The sequence below is a fragment of the Heloderma suspectum genome, chromosome 12 (assembly GCF_057233095.1).
Source record: "Heloderma suspectum isolate Gila_16-S chromosome 12, 16-S_ref, whole genome shotgun sequence".
In the NCBI taxonomy this organism is placed as follows: domain Eukaryota; kingdom Metazoa; phylum Chordata; class Lepidosauria; order Squamata; family Helodermatidae; genus Heloderma; species Heloderma suspectum.
In genome coordinates, this window is record NC_139469.1 from 584,583 (window position 1) to 600,712 (window position 16,130).

The following is a 16,130-nucleotide window of genomic DNA, read 5'->3' on the forward strand; positions in this document are numbered from 1 at the left end:
TTTGCAAGCTAAACTTTATTAAGAGAAGGGAACATCTGATCAATAAATAACGACTGTATTCTCCCCATACAAAAAGAAGTCCCACTGATTCCAAGGAGACTTGCTTTCCAGTGAGAACACATAAGGCTGGAACAGCCTGGAGGCTCACCTCCTGCCCCACCCCTATAGAAGGAATCCATGAACCAGGCACACTGGCAAAACAGGCATCCGAAGACTGCAAGGAGACTTTACTCAAGACAGACTGTCAGCCCGAGGGGCCTGCTAAAATGAGCACAGCCCACAGAAGAGTTCAGGAAGACCCTGACAGCCAGTCACGGACAGCATAGGGACGCCCAGAGCAATCTGGTCTTGTGCATATTTTAAAATTAAATGAAATAAGACATTTCCACATGGCTCTTCTGTTTGTTGTTTTCAACAGGGTAAAAGCCAGATTTAGGACCACTTGCTGACTGAGCCGCCATGCTGCTTCCACAAAACACTGGAAAAGCCAGGCCAGCCACATAGACCAAACCCTCTCTTTGGAGACAAATGGTACCCTGGCAAGCTGTGCGGAACATCACGCTCAGAAGGTGTCAGGGCCACACAGGACGTGGCTCTCATTGCTTCTCCAGGGCTTTGGCGAGGAGCTTATTCAGCCGGTTCACCATTGGCCTGGGGTCATCGTTCAGGCCTGCCGCTATCATAGCATTGTCATAGATCTGCAGGTAAAGGAAGGAGCAGTTCAAGAGCAAGAGGTGGCTGATGTGGGGATAGGGCCAAAAGGACAGAGCCAGGATCCTGGTAGACGGCTCAGCCAGGAGTGGGGAACACAGTGTGGCCATGGATAGCACAGGGAGATGCCTCAATTTACTGCTCTCCTCCAAGGAAAGGAAGAACAGTAGCAAAGAGATCTCTCAGCATCATCCACTCAGTAGTTCTCTTGTAAAATGGAGACAGTGACCACCTGAACAACCACTCCACAAGCATGTATGAACAGCAGTAGCAACGCAAAACATGCCAAGGCTGTTCAGAGCTCTGCTTCTGTCAGCACTTAGTTCAGGGGAGGGGGCAGGTACAACCCACCTGGTCAAGCAGCATTTGGGCCAGGTCAGGCTGGTTCGAGCGCAGCTGGTTGAGTTTCTTGATCAGTGCGTGCCTGCAGAAGAGAGAAGCAGCAAGGGAACTGCAGGATTCTTCTCCCCAGCAGCCCTCTGTCCTTGGAGTGCCTGGTACCATGCCAGGCCCCTAGGCTTGGCCCAGCCTACCCCCTCCTCGTACCCTGTATTTATCTCCAATGTGGGCTGCAGCATCTGGGCTCGCTCCTCACTGGTCTTGGCCAGCTGCTGCATGCGCAAGAAGTGGCGAGCAGCACCCATCTCCAGCACTGTGATCATGGCTGGATGTGTATCCAGACGCGGAGTCACCTGCAGGACAAGAAGTACGGAACTTGTGGCAAATCCCCCGCAGCACCCCACGGAGCTAGCGGGAGGGTCCCTGCCTCTGGCACCCCCCAGCTGCTGAGACTTTTGCACATCTCTCCTTCGTGCTCTCAGCACTTCACACGATCTTCTTCCAGGAGTAGGAAAAGACACGCCAGGTGGCGGGAGGGGGGGCTCTCCTATCACCACCAGAAATGCAATAGTTAACACTCAAGTCTCAGTTCAGCCACTTTGCCTTTGAGCCAAGAGAGATTTGGAAAGGGGGGGGGGGGCTGTTGAGCAGGGACACATGCAAGACCTCTGGGGACTCAGAGCTCCAGGAGAGACTAGGCCCTGGAGATACCAAATGGCACATCTGCAAGGAGCCCCCAGAAAGATCTCCAAGCCAGCTGGCTGGCCTCATCAGGAGGGGCAGGGACAGAAAAGAGGAGTCCCATTTGGAACACTTCTGGGGCACTGAACCCAGCAGCAGCTGCCGCCACCACAGACTGTGCAATGAACCAGAATGCTCCCCCTAGATTGGCCCAGCAAGGCCAGACCTCTTGCCCCCTCACCTTGATCGTGGCCACGTGAGAGCCAAGAGCATTCCTCATCCAGGCCAGGAGGTCCTCTGTGTCCTGGGGACTGAGACACTCTTCCGCTGCAGGGGGAGGTTGGAGGGACAGTGCTGTCATCAGGGGGTGGGGTGGAGGAAGAGGCAGATGGAGAGCCCTGACAAAGCCACCACGTCCTCGCTAAGAGGCCTGTCCCTTCCCTTCAAAGGGAACAGCCAAGCACCTTCTGCAGCTGTTGCTCCACAGGGATCATGGCCATTTCCTCCAGGCTCACAGCCAACTCCATTCATGTTGCCTCCTCCCTGCTGGCTTCTATATCCATTTCCCACCCCAGAGCCCAAGGCAGCAGTTTCTGGCCAAAGCCCACTCAACCAGTTGCAAGCTGCCCTCCTTCCTCTTCAGGCATCTACCTGGGTGACTCTCCTCAAACTTCTCCTCCTTATAGTGGTCAACAACAATGTCTGTCTCCACAGACATCAGCTTCTTCTTGTCAAACTCCCGGAGGTGCAGGAGAGTCAGTTCGTCAAACTGCTCATAGCAGAACAGCACCTAGTAGCCCAAAGGGGAGAAGAGAGGAGCTCAGTGCGGAAACAGCACCAACGCAAAAGGGGCCTCTCTCACACACACCGCTCTTCAGCTCTTTCCCAGCTCAGCAGGCCGTGTCAGCCAAAGGCGAGGCTTCCCAAGGCAGGGCCTGCCTTAAAGGGGGGGGGGGGGGCTTGGTGCCTACAGCAGGACCAGCTGCTGCGACCAACCCCCAAAGCTATGTTGCTGGGAAGCAGACTTCTCATGTTTGGCCAGGCAGGGTGCTGTGCTCCCGCCCTCCTCTGGCCAGGTCACTAGCTCACCTCAGCGTCCTTCTTCTTCATAGCTTCATAGTAAGGCGAGTGCTCAGCCAGGTGGCGATTGGGGGCACACAAGTAATAGATGTTCCTGCTGCCAGCTGGCATGCGGCTCGCATATTCTGGGAGGCTGGTCAGCTGGCCGGCTGGCAGGGCAGAGGACTCGTAACGCAGCAGCTTGGCTATCTCCTCCTGGGAGGGGATATCCCATGAGCCACAAAGGAAAAGGGCCATGCCTGCCTGCAACGTGGCATGGACAACTGTCGCCAAGGCCCCCCTGCAAGCGCACCTTGACCTCCTGCTCGGCAATCGTGACTATCCCCTCGCGCATGAAGAGCCCATAGTCCTCAAAGAACTTGGTGTATTTCTCAGGGTCCCTCTTACTTTGATCGAAGAAAAACTTGATCACCCTCTGCTGCAAGACGTCCCGGAGCTTCCTGCAAGAGAAAGAGCCACACCCAGAGGGAGGAGCAGCACCAGAGGTGAAGCACAGGCCAGGAATGACAAACACAGGCAGAGCAAGAGAGCACAGGACCAGCTGAAATGCCAACACGGGGCAGACTGGAGGTGGGGGGTTGATTCTGCCCCAAGCCCTTCACCAAAAGCATGCCAAGCTTCCACATGAGCAATCAAAATAAAGCAGGAGTCATAGTCCCCACATGAGAAGCCCCACAAGTGCGTTTCACCCATAGAATCATGGAATAGTACGGTTGGAAGGGGCCTACAAGGCCATCGAGTCCAACCCCCCTGCTCACCATGACCACAGCCTCTGTGGTGCACCGGGGCAAGGCCCCTGCTTTCTATACAGGAGCTCCTGGCTCCATCCCCAGTATCTCAGCTAAAATGCTGAGGTAGCGGGAGGCATACAGCAGGCCCGCTCTCTGCCTGCCCCCCCCCCCCCCCAGGGCCATTGCCACCAGTCAAAACAGGCAATGCTGGGCTAGACAGACTCAGGAGAAGGCCGCTTCCTAGAGGCCATCAGCTCAGCGAGCATCACGTGTCCCATCTGAGCTCTGACTTCAAGGACAGCAACAGGTTACTGCTCTGCCCCCACCCCACTCCGTGATGCACTGGGGACAGGCTGCTTTCTGACCTGATCAGGGTGCTCTCCTGAAGCAGCTCCCGGCTGAGATTCAAGGGGATGTCCTCACTGTCCACAACCCCTGCAAGGAATGGGAGGCATCAGAGAGGCGGGCTGTGATCCTGCCCACCCCAGGCACTTCCCGCATCAGAGCTCTCCTGGCTACCTTTTAGGAAGCGCAGCCATTTGGGCAAGATCTCTGTGGCTTTGGTCAGGATCAGGACCTTGCGACTGTAGAGGGCAACGTTAGAGCCCAGCTCACGGCTGACATCAAACATGGAAGGTTTCTGAAGGTACAAGAGAGAAAGCAGAAGAATTCTGAGATGGAGACTGGGGATGGGGGGCTGCTGTGCTGAAACCCAACCCAGCCTCCTGGGGTGGGCTTGCTGCCTTGGCGGATCCTCCTTGCCCCAGCAGTCTTAGATGCCGGACCACCCAAAGGAGATGCTAACCCTCTGCCCACCCATCTGCCCCCCTCACTCACCGTCTCTGGCACATAGAAGATGCTGCGGATATTGAGGGGCGCGTCTGTCTTGTAATGGAGGACGTAGCGAGGCTCGTCATAGGCCTGGGCAACGAAGTGGTAGAACTCCTTGTGCTGCCAGTCCCCAATGTCCTTGGGCTCCATCATCCAGAGAGCCTGAGCAGGGAGAAGGAGCAGGCAAGGCTCAGGCCCCAGCCAAGGAAGGACGACTCCAAGGGGTCATGGCGAGTCACCGCATCCATCACCCCAGTGCCACCTGAGGCCAACCTGTGGCTGCACCTTTTCTTCCCTCTCAGAGCCTGTGGACTGTGAGAAGACCACCCACCCTAGGGCAAAGGGAAGAGATGCTTCTGCAGTACTAGAGAAGCAGCCCCATTTTAAGTGGGCCACCTTGGGGAATCCCTTTCCAGAGCAAGAAGCAGGACAGGAACCAAATCACATCCCACCACCCCCAGATCCAAAATCTGGCTGCTTCTGTCATCAGGGCAGCCCACAAGTGTCCACTGAGCACCAGCAGAGGGGAGAACAGCAAGTTTGCATGAATGGGGAGAAGCAGCCAGTTGGTTCCGCCAGAGCAGCCAGGGCAAGTGCACCGCAAGGCAAGGAAGGCAAAGGCAGAGTGGCCCAGAATCCTCCTCCTCCTCTGCAGACTGAAGCAGCCTCCTCGTTCCCCCTCAAGGCTGGGGTGTGTGGGGGAGGCAGCCAACTTCGCACAAATCCCTATCCCAGCTGCAAGCTGGGAAAACTCCCAAGGTAAAAGTGTTCTCTGCCACCTTTACCGACATGGGAAGTCAGAGCCAACAGCCCCATACTGCACAGGAGAGGGGGAGTGTCAGCTTCTGGCAGAGGAAAAAGGCTGTGCTTAGTGAGTCCACAGGGGAGGCGAGATTTGAACTGGTGCTACCTGAGGATGCTGGAGGAGGACTGCAAGGCCTCTGTATGCTCAAGTGCCATGTGGTTCAAGTCAGGGCCTGACCCATTTCCAGCACATGTCTTACCTGCAAAGTGTTGACACGCTGCCCATTTAGGTAGAGTGGAAAGCTGATGAAGTTGCTATACTTTGTGATGACCTCTGATGGAGGAAAAGGATACACTGAGCGGCTGTGTCAACAGATCTCCCTGAGCCCAAGGGGGGTCCAAACTCACCTGCAGCACAAGCTGGAATGTGGCATTAGCAGCCAAGCAGGGAGGGGGCAGCTGAACCTGGAACAGCACCTGCCCACCAGGTAGCTCATACGGCCCAGAAGGAACGGGAGCGGGACTGCATGGGCTGTGGGGTGATGGGTCTGGAACCAGAGCCCACCGCTGGCTCGTCCTCTTTTGCCACAGGAGATGGTGCGGAGTTGTCCACAAATGCTCTGCTGAAGAGGACTGGGAAGCTTCGAGACCACCCCACAGCCGCTCCCCACTCCCCTTCAGAGCCAGAAGCTCTTGGGAGCATGTTGTCCAGGGGAGGCGCCTGGCGCCGAGCCACGCCATTTGCCTGCCTCGCCCAGGGCTGGAGAACCTCCACCTAGGGGCCAAAGCTGGCCCTCCAGCGGTCTCTACACTCTTCCCCCAACCAATCGCTTGGTGGTTTCCCAGCCTCTGTGCAGTTCTTCCCCCATTCTAAGAAGTTGGACTGACCACATGTGTCTCCTAAAGCTTAGTTGCTGGGGGAAGAACTTTAAGGAGCAAGAGCTTTAAGCGACAAAAGCGCTGGCACTTCTTGTACCTTTGGCCCCTCCCACCCCTGCAGCCCCTGAGAGCTTCTCTGATGTGGAATTCAGCCCCTGAGCCGAAGACGTTCTCCACCCTGACCTAGCCCGACACCTTCTCCTCCGATTCGACGGGGCTCTGTCTCCAGGGCCGCAGGCAGAAAAGGGTCTGGCCTGGTCCTTCCACCAGAGGTGGCAGGGACTAAACCTGGGGCTGTCTGCAGGCAATGCAGGTGGTGCTCCTCCCCACGAGCCAAGCGCGAAGGCCGCAGAAGCACCCCGGGAATCCAAGGGAACGCCGAGTGGGCGTGTGCAGCGCACACATCGGGACAGGGCCGCAGGCAAGCCGCCCGCCCTGCTTTCTCACCTTTGACACGCTCTTCGCTGGCAAACTCCTTGCAGTCGTCCTTGAGATGGAGAACTATTTTGGTCCCAGCTCGAACTCCAGAGGCTTCCGAGATCTTAAATGTCCCTGAACTTGGGAGGGGTGGGGAGTTGTCAGAAACATATGTCCCCAGAAAAGGAACACCCACCCACTGGCAACAGCTCCGTCCTGCCCCGAGCTGTAAAACAGCAACAGCCAGTAGAACATCCACGGGTGCCAAGTGCTGCAGGCCTTTATTCAGCACCATCATGCTGAGCTTAAGCAGCTGGCATTTTCCTTCCTTCCTTTGTTGCGTGTACAATGTATGCCCCTTTGCTTACTAAGCTTTCAAGAAAAGCAGTTATGTGGCTGCCTTTAAAAAGAAATCAGCAAATTGACTATAAGAATGTGGCAACCAAGCAAGGCTGGGCACAAGCTGGGCCTTCTCATTCTTTGAAAAGTGCCACGTACACCGAGAACGCTATATAATGCTCCCCCTACCCCGATATTAGCGGCGCCAATTCCTTCTAACCAAAACACACAAGACTCTCAGCGACGCTCCGCTTCCACACAAGCTGGTCCCCAGCACACAGTGGCCCATCAGGACACACTGCAGGCCATTTCCCACCCCGCCTCCCGTGACTGCGAAGGTGCAGCTTTAAGTGCCCCTGTGCAGGCTGCTGTCCTGAGAAAGGAGGAGGCAAAGGATCGTGCCCAGTGGCTCCCAAGCAGGCTTTCTCAGCAGTGTGACAGATGCCTGTGACCAGCACACAGCAAAGGGTGAAGTACTGTGGCCAACCCGTGCACAAATCTTGCCCTGCCCCAGTGCAAAAGCGGTAGGACCAGCACTCACTTTTGGGAAGTAGCATTCTCGTCACATTCCGTTCCTTGAAAACTAGATGTGGCAAGAGGCTCAGAAGCAGCTTCCAGAGAACAGGCCGCCACTTACTTCCACTCAACTGCAAACCAGCTTGGCGGCAGGGGCATTTGCATTCTGCCCATGCACACATTCTGAGCCCTACATTCAAGCAGCTGAACGCCCAGTGGGCAGGAGCCCCTGAGCTTGGCAGCAGCAAGGCTTCTCCACCATGTCTGGTTTAAGGAGGGTCTCCACAAGCACGCTGGGCCCTCGAGTGCTTCCCGCTGCGCTGGCATGCGCACACTGCATCTCTTACCCATCTGAGCACCAGCAGTATCCGAGGCTGCCTTGCTCTGCTGACTGCGAGAAAACTTCCACCCGATCAGCCACCATGAAGGACGAGTAAAAGCCTACTCCAAATTGGCCAATAATCTTACTGCTGGCCTCCGCCTGGCTCTGCAGCATATCCAGAAAGGTCTGTGACACAGAGATGCGCGCTTGCAGTCAGGCTGCCTGGATGGTGCCTGTCCAAGGGCTCGGGCAGCCGTGCTTGCCTTAGCTAGACAGCACACCCAGGGTCTGATGAGCTGAACCGGAGAGAGAGGGCCCAGCAGGCCACCAGGGCACCCTTCCCCAATTCATTTTTATGTGAGGTCCTTAGATGCCAACACTCAGGACAAAGCCCTCCCAAGGCAGCTCACGAAGCTCAGTTTAAAGAACACAACACATTGTTTTAGAAACATACAAAACAATCCAATTACAAGACTAAAAACAGCAGCACTTTAAAAATGATTTCTACCTGGCACCACCAGTGTGACCAAGGCTCTGCCCAGCCGATCCAAGGTGGGCCAAGGGAGTGTCGGAAGCACGTGGCTGTCCTCGTAACAGCCGAAATTCCCCTCCTGCATAAAAAGGGCAAGCGAAGCCACAGCAGGAGCAGGGCCCCAACTCCCAATGGCCACCCCACCCCCTTACCTTGGAGCCAGACCGAGCTATTGTACCAAGTTCAGACAGAAGCTCCTCCCGGGTCATGCCAATGCCTGTATCCTGCAAAGAACAGAAAGGCAAAGGAGCCCCTTTCATGTCCAGGACACAGACACACACACTATTTGGGAGTGGGTGAGAAGTGGGAAGGGAGATGCTCCTTCTCAGATATCTCCTCATCATTTGCACATTCAGGGACAAGAACAAGTTGAAGTGACAGCTTAAAGTTTGTTTGTGAAAGGTCCCATTCTGAGGATGTCTTTGCACCCAGAGGCACATGTAGGATAATGCTGAGGGCTTAGGGGAAAAGCCAAGGTCAGATCCCCTCCTCAGCCATGATGCTCATCAGTAAAAACATAACAACATAAGAAGAGCCCTGAGGCTGGATCAGACCCAAAGGGCCCATCTCGTCCAGCATCCCATTTCCCACAGCAGCCATCCAGTTGCCCCACTGGGAAGCCCACAAGCAGAACATAAGCACAATAGTATACCAGTTGCTCGAGTTCCCCAGCAACTGGTACACAGAGGCAGACTGCCTCTGATACTGGAAAGCAATATAAAGCCCTAGCAGCCACTGATAGCCTTCTCCTCCCCCATGTCTAATCCCTTTAAAGCCAACCCCCCACCTCAGTGTAGGCTTTCACATATGGCTACTGCAAGGCTAAATCACCACTCTTATGCCCCTTTGCTGAAATACTGGGTATGACTGCAATGAATTCATCAATGCCCAAAAGTCACTCCATTCCTTCGAGGGGCAGCAGCTACCCTGCAGCTACCAGATCACAAGTGGAAGGAAGGGGAAAAGCCACTGGGTGCAAACCGCTGGAGTGGGACCTGTCTGGGCACAAAGGGAGCTCTCCGGCCCATCCTTGCCATCTCTGGCTTGCAACTTCCCTGCCTAGCAGCCTTACACTAAGATGAGGGAACAGGCAGCTTTGCTAAGAAAAGGGCCGCCCCAAGAACACAGCAGCAGAGGGGAAAGGACATGGCAAGAAAGAAGGGGGCACCTCGAGCTTTGCCACCTGGGCGGCTGCCGTGTGAGATTGCAAGGAAAGACTATTCTGAAGACCAACAACCCAAGCCATGTAAGATGCACCTAGCTGGAACAAAGAAGAAAAAACTACCCAAACCCCTGACTTCTGGTACTGGCCGCAAAAGCTCCTCAGTCCTAGTCCGTACAGTAAAGGCCGACGTACTGCAGCAGAAGTGGCAGGGCTGAGTTTGGGAGACAAGGCAGCAGCACTGCCAAACGCACTGCACCTGCTGAGCAAATTTTGGGTTTAGCCAGCCCTCATGGAGGGCCTCCAAATGATGCACATTGCCACAGAACACCCAGGAGCAGCAAGAGCTGTAGAAGGTGGACCCTGAAGATTTCTGCCTGACAGCTGGGATACTGCTGCCAGAGCCAAGATGGTCCCTGTTCCTTGAGACGCTTCCAGGCAAGGAGATGCTCCATGAAGGCAGCAAATGCTTTCCAGCCTAGGGGCTCTGGCAAGCCTGGTCAAGGAGCAGGAAGAAAAGCAGATGTCTTTCAGTCAGGGGAAGCCTGGCAGAAGGTGGCCGCAAAGCCCTATGAGACCTGTCTTCCTGCTGCAATACCTGGATAGTGAGAGTTCCCTCCTTGGAGTCTGTCTCGAGATGAATCTCCAGTTCTGGCAGGTCCTTCCCCTCAGACATCAATTTATGGCGCCGTTTTTCTAGAGCATCACTGCCGTTGGAGATCAGTTCCCGAATAAACACCTGCAGGAAGAGGACATGTTTCCTGTTTCCTGCCTCCCAGCTGAGCAGACCAGAGCAAGCTGCTCCAGCTGGTCCAGGGACTACAGAAGCAAGCAAGTTCCCCAACAGTGAGCGACCAGGGGGAGCAAACAGGAGTTGGCCAGGGGAGGTCAAGGGGGAGGCCCCTAACATTTTTTTTCTTTTTTAACTAACCTTTTTTTAATTATTTGTCTTGTAACACACACTTCCACACCAGCGGGACTCTGCTTTTAACCTCTACCAAGTAGAGGAGCAGGCACAGGCTAGTCTAGAACAATCACAAGTCTAGACACAAAAAGGGAAGAGAGGCTATGGAAGGACAAGACTCTCCAGTGGTGGTGACCTGCAAGGTGTGTGCAATGTTTGTTTTCTTGCCTGAGAACAAAATGGCCTACACCTGCAACAAGTGCAAGTTGATCACGCTGCTGGAAGAAAATGTAAGTGGACTGGAGCAGCGACTGTCGACCCTCCAGGGAATAAGAGAACACGAAGCGTTCTTGGACAGAATGGTGGAACTACAGCAGCAAAGGGAAGACCAGAAGCTGGAAGAGCAAGAGCAAGATGAGGCAGAAGTGGGAAATGCTGAGGTGAAGAAAAATGGAGTGGAGGATACTCCTTGGAAAAGGGTGACAGTTAGGAGAAGAAGAACTAGACGCCACTCTGCACCAGTGGAAGCAGTGGAGCTGCGGAACTGATTCCAGGTACTTGCGGATGAGACTGGAGGACAGCATGCAGAGGAAGAATCACAGGGGAACCTGCATGAGAGCGAGCAAGAGGCTGAAGGTCAGACAAACAGAGGCGATGAAACCCAGACCTACAACAAGAAGAAGAGAAGAGTGGTAGTAGTGGGAGACTCCTTGCTGTGTGGGATCGAGACCCAAGTATGTCGCGAAGCCAAATGCACAGTTACAAGATGGGGGATACGTGGCTCAACCACACTACGAGCGAGAAGGATCTTGGAATTGTCGTCGATCACAAGCTGAATATGAGCCAACAATGTGATGTGGCTGCAAAAAAGGCAAATGCTATTTTGGGCTGCATTAATAGAAGCATCGCTTCCAAATCCCGGGAAGTACTAGTTCCCCTCTACTCAGCACTGGTTAGGCCTCATCTGGAGTACTGTGTCCAGTTCTGGGCACCACACTTTAAGAAGGATGCAGACAAGCTGGAGAGGGTTCAAAGGAGGGCAACAAAGATGATCAGGGGACTGGAAACAAAGCCCTATGAAGAGAGACTGAAAGAACTGGGCATGTTTAGCCTTGAGAAGAGAAGACTGAGGGGAGATATGATAGCACTCTTCAAGTACTTGAAAGGTTGTCACAGAGAAGAAGGCCAGGATCTCTTCTTGATCATCCCAGAGTGCAGGACACGGAATAATGGGCTCAAGTTACAGGAAGCCAGATTCCGGCTGAACATCAGGAAAAACTTCCTGAGTGTCAGAGCAATACGGCAATGGAACCAATTACCTGGGGAGGTGGTGGGCTCTCCCACACTGGAGGCCTTCAAGACGAGGCTGGACAGCCATTTGTCAGGGATGCTCTGACTTGGATTCCTGCATTGAGCAGGGGGTTGGACTCGATGGCCTTGTAGGCCCCTTCCAACCCTACTATTCTATGATTCTATGAAGACCCGTGGACTCGCCAGGTATGTTGTCTCCCAGGAGGACAAATTAGAGACGTGCCTGAAAGGTTGCCTGCACTCATAAAGCCCACTGACAGGTATCCCTTTCTTCTCATCCATGTGGGAACAAATGATACCGCCAAACGGAGCTACGAAGAGATCACGTCAGACTTTGAAGCTTTGGGAAGGAAACTCAAGAACTTTGGGGCCCAGATAGTTTTCTCATCCATCCTTCCAGTAGTTAGAAGAGGGATAGAAAGGGAACGAAAAATACTCTGGGTGAATGACTGGCTACGAAGGTGGTGCCGACGAGAGAGATTTGGATTCTGGGACCACAGGCTCCACTTCCTGGAAGATGGGCTGTTGACCAGGGACGGGTTGCACCTCACAAAGGATGGGAAGAATGTGTTTGGCCACAGCATGAAGATCTTCATCAGGAGGGCTTTAAACTGAATCCTACGGGGAAGGGAGATGTAAAGTTGGGGGTGATTATGGACATAGGCGCATGCACTGCAATGGAGACAACAGCTCTAATAGCGCCCAATCATAGTCTTCAGACACATGTAGGAAGAAAGACAGACTATGAAGCACATGGTCTTCAGTGTCTATATGCTAATGCCCAGAGTATGGGAAACAAACAGAACGAACTTGAACTCATAATACAGGAGGGAAATTGTGATTTGATAGGTATAACTGAGACTTGGTGGGAAGACTCGCATGAATGGAATACAGCAATTGAAGGATATAACTTGTTCACAAAGAACAGGAGAAACAGAAAGGGAGGCGGGGTTGTACTGTATGTGAAAAATACATATCTCTGCACAGAAATACAGGAGGAGGAGCTTGGTAGCCCCATCGAGAGCATCTGGGTTGAAATAAATGGAGCAAAGAATAAAAGGAACCTGGTGGTCGGAGTCTACTACCGGCCACCCAATCAAGGAGAAGACAAGGATGAAACTTTTGAAAAGCAAATAGCCAATGTTTTAAGGAAACATGATGTAGTAGTAATGGGGGCCTTCAATTTCCCCGATATTTGTTGAGAGACAAATTCTGCAAAACATGGCCCCTCCAGGAAATTCCTGACTTGTGTGGCAGATAACTTCCTCCTACAGAAAGTAGAGGAAGGAACTAGAGGATCGGCTATCCTTGACTTGATCCTAACCAACAGAGATGACTTAGTGGATCAAGTAGCAGTTACAGGAACTCTGGGGGAAAGCGACCATGTTGTACTTGAGTTCTTGGTTCTAAGGGAAGCAAAAGCCGAGTGTAGTCAAATGCGTACCCTAGATTTTAGGAAAGCTGATTTTCATAAACTCAGAACAATGATCAGTAAGGTCCCATGGCAAGCGATGCTAACAAGAATGGGTGGGAGCTTTTAAAAAAGGAAATGTCCAGTTCCAGGGCATTGCACCCTAGAGTAATAAAGGAACTGGCAGAAGAACTCTCAGAACCACTGTCTATTATCTTCCTGAAATCATGGGGAAGTGCCAGATGACTGGAGGAGGGCTAATGTTGTCCCTATCTTCAAAAAGGGTAAAAAGGAGGAACCTGGGAACTACAGACCAGTCAGTCTGACATCAACCCCTCGGAAAATTCTGGAGCAGATCATAAAGCAATCCATCTCGAAGCACCTTGACAACAATGCCGTGATTACTCGAAGCCAACATGGATTTGTCAAAAACAAGTCCTGCCAGACAAATCTGATCTCATTTTTGGATCAAGTCACCTCCCTTGTGGACCGTGGGAATGCTGTAGACATCATATAGCTCGACTTTAGCAAAGCTTTCGACAAAGTGCCCCATGATCTCCTGATGAGCAAACTAGCTCAAAGTGGGCTAGATGAAACAACGATCCGATGGATCCACAGTTGGCTACAGAATTGGACTCAAAGAGTGCTTCTCAATGGGACCTTCTCCAACTGGGGAGAGGTAACGAGTGGGGTACCGCAGGGCTCGGTCCTGGGCTCTTCAACATTTTTATTAATGACTTGGAGGAGGAGGTGCAGGGAATGCTGATCAAATTTGCAGATGACACAAAATTGGGAGGGATAGCTAATACTTTGGAAGACAGAAACAAAATTCAAAGTGATCTGGATAGACTAGAGCGCTGGGCAGAAAACAACAGAATGACATTTAATAGGGACAAATGCCAAGTTCTGCACCTAGGAAAAAGAAACCAAATGCACAGTTACAAGATGGGGGATACATGGCTCAACCACAATACAAGTGAGAAGGATCTTGGAATTGTTGTCGATCACAAGCTGAATATGAGCCAACAGTGTGATGTGGCTGTAAAAAAGTCAAATGCTATTTTGGGCTGCATTCATAGAAGCATCGCTTCCAAATCCCGGGAAGTACTAGTTCCCCTCTACTCAGCACTGGTGAGGCCTCATCTGGAGTACTGTGTCCAGTTCTGGGCACCACACTTTAAGAAGGATGCAGACAAACTGGAGAGGGTTCAGAGGAGGGCAACAAAGATGATCAGGGGACTGGAAACAAAGCCCTATGAAGAGAGACTGAAAGAACTGGGCATGTTTAGCCTTGAGAAGAGAAGACTGAGGGGAGATATGATAGCACTCTTCAAGTACTTGAAAGGTTGTCACAGAGAAGAAGGCCAGGATCTCTTCTTGATCATCCCAGAGTGCAGGACACGGAATAATGGGCTCAAGTTACAGGAAGCCAGATTCCGGCTGAACATCAGGAAAAACTTCCTGAGTGTCAGAGCAATACGACAATGGAACCAATTACCTGGGGAGGTAGTGGGCTCTCCCACACTGGAGGCCTTCAAGACGAGGCTGGACAGCCATTTGTCAGGGATGCTCTGACTTGGATTCCTGCATTGAGCAGGGGGTTGGACTCGATGGCCTTGTAGGCCCCTTCCAACCCTACTATTCTATGAATCTATGAATCTATAAATGGAGCAAAGAATAAAAGGAACCTGATGGTCGGAGTCTACTACCGGCCACCCAATAAAGGAGAAGACGAGGATGAAACTTTTGAAAAGCAAATAGCCAATGTTTTAAGGAAGCATGATGTAGTAGTAATGGGGGCCTTCAATTTCCCCGATATGTGTTGGGAAACAAATTCTGCAAAACATGGCCCCTCCAGGAAATTCCTGACTTGCGTGGCGGATAACTTCCCCCTACAGAAAGTAAACGAAGGAACCAGAGGATCGGCTATCCTTGACTTGATCCTAACCAACAGAGATGACTTAGTGGATGAAGTAGCAGTTACAGGAACTCTGGGGGAAAGCGACCATGTTGTACTTGAGTTCTTGGTTCTAAGGGAGGCAAAAGCCGAGTATAGTCAAACGCGTACCCTGGATTTTAGGAAAGCTGATTTTAATAAAACCCAGGGCCAGATGAACTGCATCCTAGAGTAATAAAGGAACTGGCAGAAGAATTCTCAGAACCGCTGTCTATTCTCTTTGAGAAATCCTGGAGGACGGGGGAAGTGCCAGATGACTGGAGGAGGGCTAATGTTGTCCCTATCTTCAAAAAGGGTAAAAAGGAGGAACCTGGGAACTACAGACCAGTCAGTCTGACATCAACCCCTCGGAAAATTCTGGAGCAGATCATAAAGCAATCCATCTGGAAGCACCTTGACAACAATGCCGTGATTACTCGAAGCCAACATGGATTTGTCAAAAACAAGTCCTGCCAGACAAATCTGATCTCATTTTTTGATCAAGTCACCTCCCTTGTGGACCGTGGGAATGCTGTAGACATCATATAGCTCGACTTCAGCAAAGCTTTCGACAAAGTGCCCCATGATATCCTGATGAGCAAACTAGCTCAAAGTGGGCTAGATGAAACAACGATCCGGTGGATCCACAGTTGGCTACAGAATCGGACTCAAAGAGTGCTTACCAATGGGACCTTCTCCAACTGGGGAGAGGTAACGAGTGGGGTACCGCAGGGCTCAGTCCTGGGCCCAGTGCTCTTCAACATTTTTATTAATGACTTGGAGGAGGAGGTGCAGGGAATGCTGATCAAATTTGCAGATGACACAAAATTGGGCAGGATACCTAATACTTTGGAAGACAGAAACAAAATTCAAAGTGATCTGGATAGACTGGAGCGCTGGGCAGAAAACAACAGAATGACATTTAATAGGGACAAATGCCCAGTTCTGCACCTAGGACAAAGAAACCAAATGCACAGTTACAAGATGGGGGATACACGGCTCAACAACACTACAAGCGAGAAGGATCTTGGAATTGTTGTCGATCACAAGCTGAATATGAGCCAACAATGTGATGTGGCTGCAAAAAAGGCCAATGCTCTTTTGGGCTGCATTAATAGAAGCATGGCTTCCAAATCCCGGGAAGTACTCGTTCCCCTCTACTCTGCAGTTAGGCCTCATCTGGAGTACTGTGTCCAGTTCTGGGCACCACACTTGAAGAAGGATGCAGACAAACTGGAGAGGGTTCAGAGGAGGGCAACAAAGATGATCAGAGGACTGGAAACA

General features: G+C 52.2%; 1 protein-coding gene across 4 annotated transcripts in view; it reads right to left on the reverse strand.

The window, feature by feature from the left end:
* The window catches only part of TRAP1 (TNF receptor associated protein 1), a 21,630-nt gene continuing 5,500 nt past the window's right edge, over positions 1-16,130 (reverse strand). Inside the window, exons 3-17 of one of the 4 annotated variants that reach the window (XM_084817906.1) lie at positions 9,883-10,023; positions 8,275-8,346; positions 7,616-7,776; positions 6,444-6,553; positions 5,378-5,451; positions 4,380-4,535; positions 4,062-4,182; positions 3,908-3,977; positions 3,104-3,251; positions 2,821-3,006; positions 2,383-2,521; positions 1,973-2,058; positions 1,258-1,403; positions 1,063-1,135; positions 1-698 (exon numbers count right to left, since the gene is read on the reverse strand). In XM_084817906.1, the coding sequence (XP_084674032.1) occupies positions 597-698; positions 1,063-1,135; positions 1,258-1,403; positions 1,973-2,058; positions 2,383-2,521; positions 2,821-3,006; positions 3,104-3,251; positions 3,908-3,977; positions 4,062-4,182; positions 4,380-4,535; positions 5,378-5,451; positions 6,444-6,553; positions 7,616-7,776; positions 8,275-8,346; positions 9,883-10,023 (1,785 nt within the window). In that variant the 3' untranslated portion in view covers positions 1-596. The remainder of the gene's footprint in view (positions 699-1,062; positions 1,136-1,257; positions 1,404-1,972; positions 2,059-2,382; positions 2,522-2,820; positions 3,007-3,103; positions 3,252-3,907; positions 3,978-4,061; positions 4,183-4,379; positions 4,536-5,377; positions 5,452-6,443; positions 6,554-7,615; positions 7,777-8,274; positions 8,347-9,882; positions 10,024-16,130) is intronic. The other 3 variants (XM_084817908.1, XM_084817907.1, XM_084817910.1) reach the window with 3 other exon arrangements.